The 11,374-nt window shown below is 24.9% G+C and overlaps 1 protein-coding gene across 1 annotated transcript; it reads left to right on the top strand.

The window, feature by feature from the left end:
- The first annotated feature begins 2,347 nt into the window (after positions 1–2,347).
- On the top strand, positions 2,348–10,699 carry LOC145839221 (claudin-1-like). Its single transcript, XM_082946825.1, has 5 exons — positions 2,348–2,478; positions 5,613–5,707; positions 7,599–7,763; positions 9,828–9,947; positions 10,263–10,699. Exons 1-5 carry the CDS (start codon positions 2,348–2,350, stop codon positions 10,697–10,699), a joined length of 948 nt encoding a protein of 315 aa, XP_082802951.1.
- The last annotated feature ends 675 nt before the right edge of the window (positions 10,700–11,374 follow it).

Genomic DNA, 11,374 nt, shown 5'->3' on the forward strand with positions numbered 1-11,374 from the left:
TGTGTTTGCAGACATTAAATGTTTTTTTTTGCTTGTTTATTTTCAAGGTGTTTTTTTGTTCCAGCTTGTTCTATTTAACTTTTTTTAAGTAATTTAAAGTATTCTTTATTAGTGCATAGTGAAGGCAAAGTATCTGTTTTATTAGGTTATGTTTTGATTTTAGTTCTGAAACCCCTAAACGACTTAAGAACGTTGTTGTGTTTGCAGACATAAAATGTTTTTTTCTTATTGTGCTTGTTTATTTTCAAGGTGTTTTTTTTTTTTGTGCCAGCTTGTTCTATTTAACTTTTTTTAAGTAAATCAAAGTTTTCTTTATTAGTGCATAGTGAAAGCAAAGTATCTGTTTTATTAGGTTATGTTTTGATTTTAATTCTTAAAACCTTAAACGACTTAAGAACGCTGTTGTGCTTGTAGACATTAAATGTTTTTTTTTTTTGTTTTTTCTCAAGGTGTTTTTTTCATTTTCTAATTTATTTCTGGCAAGAACTTTTTTTTTGCGGCTAGTTGAGGCAAAGTATTTGTTTTATTAGGTAACGTTTTGATTTTAATTCTGCAAAGTCTTAAAAAAGTTAAATAAGCTATATGAATTAATAACAAACTAAATCATGTGTTTTGTTGGTGTCAGTTTGTGTTTATTCTAACTTAATAAAAAAAATCGCGAATTATAAAAGTAATTTTTTCATCCTAAAGGTAACAAAAAAGATTGATTGTTAAAGTTGTTATGATTTGATGATGAAGCGTCAGTTTTTAAATTTATTCTTTAATTAACTTTTTAAAGAATATTTAATTCAAAATATTTTTTTTATAAATGTACAAACATAGACAGAAAAGCTGTAAATAAAAATAATGATTTTATTAGACACCCTTGATGTTTCTTGCCAATTGTAGTTTTTGTTTAGAAAACAGTCTATAGCTACACAGTCTGTCTAATGAGCTTTTAATGAGAATAAATTTACTAGTTTAGAATTTAGAAAAATATATACAATTGTGTTGGTTTACAGAAAATGTCTGCTTTTTTTTAACTATAAGTTTACTTAATATTTGTAACAATTGTAATCTATAATCTTTAAAAGTGTATACTTAAAACACAACTAAAAGATTGATATACATCTACTGTCAACTTTAATCTTTTTTTAACTGTTTTTTTTTAAGTTAACATTAAAGCCCAAATGTTTTGTAAGTTTTATAGGTTGAAGCACTTTTCAAAACACATTTTTACTAATTTTTGAATGTCTTATTTGAAACACTATTTTGACGTATGAGGACTTTATTTTAATTGTATACTTTTTATACTTAAATTTATTAAGATGGCATCGTGTTATAGTTTTTTGATTTTATTTGATTTATCAGATTGAAAAGTGAAAAAGCATTGCTTTAGTAGATAAAAAAAAATTAATAACTTCCTAAACATTAAAGTAATAGCTTTTGTTAATTGTTACAAACCAATCAATTCAAACATAAGTAGCTTTAATTAGTGATTTCCTAAATAAAAGTTTAAACTGAATTTTTTTTTAACTTTTACACTGAACAATCTATTTTTATTTTAAGTTTATTAAAAATCCTGTTTTAACTATTTTTCACAACAAGCTAGTGAATTCTGCATTAAACAAGTCAATATTTAACAATGCAGAAAAATCATAACTTATAAAATTTTTTTGTTTATTATTAGTCTTACAGATTGTCGTTGAACTGGGTGCAAACAATGTTTTTTGTTGTTCTAATACAAGGGCTTGTATAAATTAAAAACTGAGTAAAAAACTTGTTATGATGACCTAATATGTAAAACTTTTGAACATTTTTAACTACAAAAACTTTAAAACATTATAAAACAAAAACTACTTACAAAATACTGAAAAAGTCATTACTAATTATACAACAAGATAAACAAGATATACAGTTCAGTAAACTAAATATACTTCGAGCAACTCTCACCATTAAAGTACAATTCTAACAGGAGATAAGAATTTTTCTTGTTAGCTTTGTACTCTACTGATGAGAGTTACTTAAAATAATTTTAGTTTACTGAATTGTGAATTCTGTGTCTTGCTTATTTTATTGTAAAATTAATGACCAGTATATTTTAATATATTGAAATTAATATTAAAAATTTATGACATTCAATTGTTGCAAATTTTTATTATCGTAAAACTTTATTATTTAAAATAAAATAAAAACTTTAAAAGTTTATTTTTGAAAGTTTAGATAAATTGCTGATTAAAATATAAATTATAAACAAATTCATAAAAAAACGTTTTAAACTCTGTTTTTCAGAATCTTTAAAAGTTCTTTTTAAACTTACTACATCACAGTATAGACCAACTGACGTCATAAACATACTGACGTCACAATGTTAAAAGAGCTGCAGCTTTCCGGGTTCATATTGGGTGTGTTGTCATGGATTGGGTCGATTGGAACATGTGCCTCTCCTGAGTGGAGGAAGAACAGTTACGGGAGAACACTCATCGACAACGTTGTGTTGTTAGTTTGTTTTTATTTTATGATAAATTTTTAGTAAATAGAATAAAACTTTATACAATCATCGACAGCATTGCACTGTTAGTTGGACTAATACAGGGAATCTCATTTTTTGGTTGAAGTGTAACAATTATCACTTGGGTTCAATGAGTTAATGTTTACCTGTACATTACTAACTTTACATATCTTAGTTTATAAACATAAATGATTAAACTAATTTAAAGCAAGTATAAAATAGTTTCAACTACTGCACATACCTTGATGGAATCTCTTATCGAGTTTATTTAATAGTTTTATTTTAAATACGTTTAAGAATTTTTACTAGTTTTTCTTAGTTTTAAATAAAGTTTAAAAAATAAGTAAAGATCTTGTATATAAACTTTTGTTTGTTTCAAATTCCAGAACTTAGTTATAATTGAAGATCTCTCAGTGAAATATTTATTTATAATGAAGTTATTCGAAATATAATACTTGAATGGATTTTTATTTATAATAATTTTTAAGACGAAAAAGTTATACAAACTTATTTTTAATTAACAAGTGTAGTCACAGTTTTATGGAAACTTGTTCACTTGTTTAATTTAAAAACTAATAACATGTAATAACATTAATTTTTTTGTTCAGTAGAAAAAAAAAATTTTTTTTTTATTTCTTTTAAAATATGGACAGCTTTAAAGTTTTATTTTTATAATTTTATAAACATTGGAACTGAAATATATTTTAGTCATTTTGTTTTCAATACACGAATAAAAAGGTGAAGCTTAAAGTATAAATGCCATAATGCACCCTTTTAGTATTTTATTTTCTTTTCAGTGAATATTACTTGACATAAACTTTTTTTAATCTTGTGCATACTCTTAAGTCTACTTCTTGAGTTTAAGAACAAAAAATAATATTTGAAGTTTAATCTACTTAATGTTTGTGTTTTTAAATAATTATAAGTCAACGGTATAAGTCTATAAACCAGTGTTTTTTTTTTTTAATATTATATTTGTTTCTAAAATAAGCAAAGTATAGCTTATCAAACTTAGCTTAATTTTAATACTGAAAACTTCAAAAATAAAGTTTTTAACTCTAAAACATTTATTGTTTTTTAAATAATTGCATTTTAAATAGTTTCTATTTTACCTCAATATAAAGTATTATATTTCACAAAAACTTGAGTAACAACTGTATAATAGTTATAACGTTGACAGCTAACAAGAGAAAAATACGAACTTTGAAAATTATACAGCCAATTTTGAACAATAAATATATTGTTTTACAATATAAGCAGAAGTATTTTTAATTTTATTTATTATCTCTTAAACATTAGTTTTTTACATCTGCTATGCTTTATTTTTAATTTTTTTGTTTTTTTTTATTTTTGTTTTAAAATTTTCATACATTTTTTCTTTGAAAATATTTCTTTGAACATTTTTTAAACAACAAATTAGTTTCAGAAAAAATTTAAAGTGTTTAAAATTTCTTTTTCATTTAAGATTTTTTTAAAGTTTTTAGATTTTATAAGGTAAAATAAGTTATTTACATTAAAGATATGTTTGTTCTCACCGAAGTTAGCAACGTTTCGATAAAATTAAAACGTTTCATTCAATAAAAATTCAAAAACTTTTTTTTCAGTTTAGTTTACTTTTTCAAAATTTACTTCAATAATGAATAAAAAATGTTTGTGCTTTTATCGCTACAGTGTCTGTTAATGATATTTATCAACACGCTTATTTCATTTTTACAAAGTAATAGGTTTACAAAATTTACTTAAAGTTGTTGAAAACTATTTGAAACAAGTTTTTTCTTAAAATTTAAAGTCTTATAGAGCTTAAACAAAACTTTGTTCTTATTATTTAGTGAGCTTAATTTTAACTCTGATTTTGTTATATTAACACTGTTTAAAAAACTAAAAGATTGAAAATAAATCAGTTTAACAAAAAAGCTTAAATTCTTAAAAAAGTTTTCAAAAGCTTCAACTTTCAAAGCAAATACAAATATCATGAAGAAACCTAATGTTATTAAAACAAGTTGATTTAAACTTCGATATAAAAAATGTTTTTTTTTTGGTTTTTATATTTTACATTCTATTTTTGATATGTTCATCATTTTTTCTCATTTTTACATTAATGTCGGTCGTAAAACCATATTCAATGTGTGATGCACGCAGTCATGCTAATTATGTTTTATTTAATTAAAATTTTTAGAGCAAAGGTTTTATTTTGTAAAATCAATATTATGTTTGATATAATTTTTAACCTGTATTTGATTTCTACAAACTTAAGACTGTTTTATAAAGTTTTTTTGTTTATGTATACTTTCCTAATATTTATGATTATAAACAGCTTCTTGCTTTTTCTATTATTTTCAGTCTTTTATACGTTGTTTAACTTTGCTTGTTTCAATTGTGAGTCAATTACTTTAAAGAAATATAACATTCAAAAATTTAAAAGAATTTACAATTAAAACGCTTTATCGTTTTAAAATTCTAACAAAACAATCAAATATAGTTTAACCTCAGTACACCATTTACAATCATGTTATATTTTTATTTAAGTTAGGTAATGTTTAAAAAATCAATTAAGTTTTTTAATAGTCCATTCAAACTCTTTGCTTTTTGATTAGTCTATCAAGATAAGCCTCAAAAATTTAAATTAAAGTGTTAGAAAATACAAACTATTTAAACATACTGAATTGTGTGATTTCAATTTAAATCAATATTCAAGTTAGAGTTCGTTTTCATTACGCTTGGTGAATTCAATTTACACGGTTTTTAAACGTTTTCCAATATTATATCAACTAAAATCAATAAACAGAAAAACGTACTTTGACACTACCTTGACGAGAAAAACACTATAACTAAAAACAAAATATCAAGCGCAAATATATATATATGTATTAGCGAGAAACAACTTTTATAATAAAGTTTTTTAATGTAGTTGCTCAGTTTTAGCTTTTGACTACTAATTTTTGAAGAATTACTTTTGTTCATACTTTTTTTTACGAAACTTCATAAAAGTATTTTTACGCATTTGAAACTTTCAATCTTTTAAAAACTGACCTTTTTTATGTCAGTAAAAATATCTTATTTCATAGAAAACAAATTTTTATTTCAATCTATGAGGAAGATAATATATAATACTTGAATACAGATATGACGGATTGTGGTTGAGATGCAAGAAATTTATAAACTTCGGTGGAAAAACTCAGTGTGAGCCTTGGATCGTTTCTAACTCGGATGAATCAAGTAATTAAACTTAAAAAATAAAATTTTAAATAATTTTTAAATAAATTTTAAATAAAATTATTAATTATTTATTCATTGTTTCAAACTATTCAAGCAGTACAACTAACCAAAGATGATATGCTTTTTGTTTTAATTTATTTTGGTAATTATATTATGTTGTAATCAAGTATTTAACCTTAAATAATTAAAAAGTAAAACATCATTTTCTAAATATACATAGTGTTAGAGTACTAAAAAGGACTTATCTAATAAAATGCGCTTTTATTTAATTTATTTTGGTTTTAAAAATAAAAGTTTTTATCATAAAATAAATGCAACGTAAACGTAAAGTAAATAAAGTTCATTAACAAAACTATCTTTTTATTCTACATATTTAAAGATTAACTGTAGATTTGAGTTCTGTTCTTTTTTATCATTTGGTATCAAAAAATTTAAAGTCTTTAACCTAGAATTTGACATATCTTTTTTCTGCTTTAAATAAAGTTAATACTATAGTACAAAATAAATTTATAAAGTTTTTACTAAATATCTGTTGCCTGAAATGTTTATTAGTTTTGAATATTCTTTAGTTGTTTTATTTTAACTTCTACTATAGGATATTTAAAAGTTCTTGTTTTAGGGTGAATAATTCATATTTCGATAATTCAAACTCTGACAAAGATGTTTAAAGGGCCACCAAGTAATAAGATTTGAAAAATTGCATATAGTAGAGAACCAATAAATATTAAAAAACACTTTTTTGTCGTAAATTTAAAGTTTTTGTCGAGATATTGCTAGAATAAAAAATTAAATCTATAATTTATTATAATAATTATTTGATTATGTTTTCATAAATGCTTTTTATTTTTTTTTAAACCATTATCTTAATAATTAAAGCAACAAAGCTCTATACACTTTTTCAAATGTATATTACTTTTTGAGTTGTGGCACTTTAACTATTTTTAAAGAACTTGAATAGTAAGAATTTAAATGTCCTTGTAACTTTGAACTATGAAGATAAATTCAAAAAACTGCAAAAGTACAAAAATATCGACTTGTATTGGAAAGCAGGAGAATAATTTGGAAAAAAGAATTGTTTTATTTATGTTTGACAACCCGTGAAACCCTTACACGTACAGAGATAATAAGATATAAATTCTAATAAGGCATTTGATGAAAAAGACAAATATAGTTTGTTTTACGACAATATAAATGTTTTTCTAAAGACTTTAAGTTATCATAAAAATATTTATTTATAAAAAATTTTTATTAAAATAGCTGTTTATTTTGTGGTTTTAAACAATTTAAACTTTCTTTTTATGTTTTTATAAAATCATAATTTTTAAACATGAAATAAAGAGTTGGTTTTATTAATAATAGTAACTTCATTAAGTTTCAAAAAATTGTACGTAAGTTTTATAAAATGCAGAAATTTTTGTACAGTTAAATTGACAAAAACAATATTCACGCCAATCTTTATACTTAAGGCTTCGATCACAAAATTCATACTAACTACAGACGCATATCATATATTAAAAAACATGCTTTATATTAATATTATTAAAAATGCATGACAAACATTGTTTATTGAACGTCATATAGAGCGCTCAAAATACTTGGTCCAAGGATTTGGTGCACAATAAAACCAATTGGTTATTGAGCAGCACACCACTCAAAAAATAGAACTTCAAACTTAAACCATATTTTATATTGTTACTTTATAAGTACTTTATATATAGCATAACATTAAACTTGCTTTTTTGTTATAAAACATCAAACAACGCTTAAAATTAAAAAGGCCAAAAAATACTTATTTTTAATGCTTCCATTTTTAAACTTTTACAAAAACATTTGAAATAAGTTTATATATACAGTGGTAGTAAAATATTTTAACTCAAACACAAAAACACAGAAACGACGCAGATGTGCAGAATGCTGGTTGTGACGTCACTGTGCGTCGGGTTCGCCGCCGTCATTGTGACGTCATCATCGTTGAAGTGCGTCACAATAGGAAGCGGTCACGTGAGGTGCAAGTCGGTGTTTGCCGCCATCGGAGGATTCCTCTTCCTTTGCTCAGGTTATTGTTTTTTAAGTTTTTATTATTTTTTAATGCATCAAAAAATATTTATGAGATGTTTTTAAAATGCTTTTTTTTAATACATTATTTTATTAGTAATACAAATATTTTCAGGTAGTTGTTTTGAATTTATACACTAATTAAAACAATAATTGTTCTTTTTTTTTTTTGGGTTACTGTTCTCAACTATTTATCTTTCTCTACTTTTATTTATCTAAATTAGTATCTGTGAATATTTTTTCAATAAAGATTGGTACATAATACACTTATATATTAGTATGAACTTTATCGGCTAACTGTTTAAAACTTAGAAGTATTAAGATTTACAAACTTGTTTTAGATTATTTGCTTCAAAGATAGAAACACAGCTTAAATTTTCATAACAAAATGGATTTTGCTAATTCGTCAGTAGTGTACTAAGCAATAAATATATAGTTTTAAAAACTACTTATATAGTCAAAAGGTAATCAATGTCGAAGTAATAATAATAGTGAGCAGAAAGCAATTTACCATGCAAAAGTAGTTTTAATCAAATTAAAAATAAACAAAATATATCTAACAGTTTAAAACACAGTTTAATCAAAATTTCTATGTTTACACTAATTAGGTTTTCTTAATGTAATATAAACAGCCTCAAATTTAATTAAATCAAAATTTTATAACAATTTTAATAACTTTAAATCTTTTCAAACTGTAACCACTTGCACAATCAGGCTTCCTAACAAAGTGTTCTGCATTAGCAGATTGGTTTGAAGAATTTACAACTCTTTAACATTCATTTTTTTTATTACCCGTTTTACAAAAGATTTCTATATTTTTTGAAATATGCTTTTTTATCGTTTTACCAAGCTGCCTAGAAGACTACCACCACAGGAGAAGAAAAGTTTGTAAACTACCATACTTTTTTTTAATTTTATATCGAATCGTTACCCTCAGGTCTTATCAACAGTTTGAATATAAAAATAACTCTCGGTTTTGCTGGGTGATTTAAAATTAATTGATTAATTTCATTCTCTGTACTTCTTGAGTTACAAACGTAAGGTAATATCAAAGTGATTGGACATTTTTCTGATCCTGCTGGCTTTATTTCGTTTAAATTTTTAAAGTGTAAATTAATATTTTTGTTTACTAGTTCTTGAGGATAACCGTTTTTATCTAGTATTAATTTTATATGAATTATTTCATCAGCAAATAATTCCATAAAAAAAAAATTTATGTGCGCGATTGCAAAGCATTCTTGTCAAATTTGTTTTCCTTTTCATGCTACGAATGAAAACTTAAATAGTTTCCTGTAAAAGTTTTTTTATTAAACACAGATGTCACAAATTAATGTTTGTCTCGTTTAACTAAAACGTCGAGAAAAGCAAATTCATTGTTGTTTTCTTTTTCTAATAAAAATTTTTCATGGATGAATGTGTTTTGTTTAAAACACACAAGAGTTTATCAATCTCTTATTGATCTATTCCTGTTACAAAATAATCGTCAATACCTCTGCAATAAGTGAGCTTGTACTTAGAGATTATTTTTTTCAATAAATCATAAACTATTAGACAAAGTTGGCTCTAAAAGAGAAACCAATGGCTAATTTGACATTCATTAAAGTTTGAGTTGTGTTTGTATCTTTGAAATAAGTTGTTGAATGGTCAAAAATATATGATTTGAAATGATTGTTTAATTTTAAGTGTTAAAAGGACTACTATAAAAACATTTAATTTCAATATCAAAATAGTGCACTTACTTTATAAAGATTAAACAAAAAGTAACTATTAAAACAAAATTTAGTTTTAGTTGTTTTCAGAGTTTGTTTTTTAATTTTTAAACCTCCAAAAAAGTAAATAGTAATTAGAAGTTTAATTTTTTCTGCTTCTTAATTTTACAAGCTTTAAAACAGAAAATTAATTAAACTACTTTTTTACTAGTACTAAAAACGTTTTTCTTAAATATCTACAACCATTAGTTGTGGACTTTTATCCTTTAATATTGACTAAACGCTTTTTGGACTCTATATTAATTTCAAAATATTTTCCTGCATGTAAAACGACTTTCACGTGATTTTATCAACAGCAATACTGACTGGCACATCTGCTTCATTTTTCGCTCAGACAATTGTACAGGAATATTACAATCCCACACATGATAACAGCCAGTATTTGAGATATGAGTATGGATATGCATTGTTTATTGGTAAGTAACTATAACTTAAAATAGTTTATTCAACGACTTAAGTTTTTTTCAAACGTTTTCTTTTTGAAAGAAGAGCTTATCTCAAACTTAATACTTACGTTAGATATAAGAGGGTTTATACACACGATTTTTTTTAATAAAGCATGTTTTTCTGACTTTTTTTCTACATATTTTTCTACATATTGGTCTGAAACTAAGAGCAAACTACATATAATTTATTTTTAATTGAATTGAATTCAATATAGATAGTTTGTAGGAACGTACTCTCGTACCTAATTAAATAGTTTTTTTGATTTAAATAACAATTTTTCACAGGTTGGGCAACCTTAGTGCTAGGGATCATCTCCAGCCTTCTCGTAATAGTTCCCAGCATCCTCCAATTTCTCAAAAAGGAAAAAGTCCCTCAACAAAGAAACCCCTCCATACTCAACAAGCTGCCCATGCACTCATTGGCGCAACAGCGGCTTCCAGTGGCAGCAGTTCCGCAACCCCCCAGCCGGCACGTCACTATAGAAACCTCACAGGTGACCCCCAGAACCCCGAGGACGTTGTCGTGGAAACGAGGTGACGTCACCGAGCAGCATGACGTCATGAATCAGCGGAGGAGGAGGCGGAGGTCGTGGTCGAGCGACGACTCGCGATCCAGCAGGAACCACAGGAGGAAGGAGAAAGTGATGGAAGCGGTCCGGAAGCAGCCGCAGCAAGGATCTTTGCAAAGAGGAGGATCTCTGCGGAGTAAGGAGTACGTTTGATGTGTGACGTCATAATTGAAAATACACAATTACCTCATTCTAATGTTTTTGTTGCCTTATAGCTGTTGAGTTTAGGTTTAAAAATTTTTAGTTGTGCTATATAGTTTTTGCAAAAGTTTTACTTCATTTCAACATCTACAATCAATTTAAAATTTTATGAAATCTTGTTTTTAATTAAAGTTTTATTTTCAGCATCTTATTTATTAATTTGCTTACAGCCGTGATTAGCTCTTTTCGTTTAATTTTTTATTTGTTTTACTGTTTTAACCAAGTTTTTACACAAAATCAAATTTAATTTAACTGACTTATGTTTTAAAAAATTACAAGAGTTTTAAAGTGGTTATATTTAACTTGCGTCAGAAAATCATAGTTACAGCGTACTGATATTTTCAATTAATAATATACCTGTTTTTATTTGAAAAACTTTCATTTTCAATTTAATAGGAAAAAAATATTTATTTTATAATGTAACAAAAATTTTTCTTAATAACTATTGTTTAAGTTTTAATAAGTCACTTTTAGTGATAACTTTTTTATCTAAAATAACTTGATTTTTTTTTTTAATTTCAGTTTTAGTAGCCTATACTAAGTATATTCTATTTCTCATTAACATTCAATTCAATGAAATTAATCTTCAGCAAAACTTTGATAAAAAACCTGTTTCGTATATTCTGA

The sequence above is a fragment of the Thalia democratica genome, chromosome 6 (assembly GCF_965202585.1).
Source record: "Thalia democratica chromosome 6, ktThaDemo2.hap1.1, whole genome shotgun sequence".
Lineage (NCBI taxonomy): Eukaryota > Metazoa > Chordata > Thaliacea > Salpida > Salpidae > Thalia > Thalia democratica.

What these genes read in the sequence shown, in the direction of transcription:
- LOC145839221 (XM_082946825.1), top strand. Translation starts at nt 2,348, where the DNA reads ATGTTAAAAGAGCTGCAGCTTTCCGGGTTCATATTGGGTGTGTTGTCA. An exon ending in CTCATCGACAACGTTGTGTT is followed by an intron (nt 2,479 to 5,612) that starts GTTAGTTTGTTT and finishes ACTTGAATACAG; the next exon opens with ATATGACGGATTGTGGTTGA. An exon ending in TTCTAACTCGGATGAATCAA is followed by an intron (nt 5,708 to 7,598) that starts GTAATTAAACTT and finishes ACAAAAACACAG; the next exon opens with AAACGACGCAGATGTGCAGA.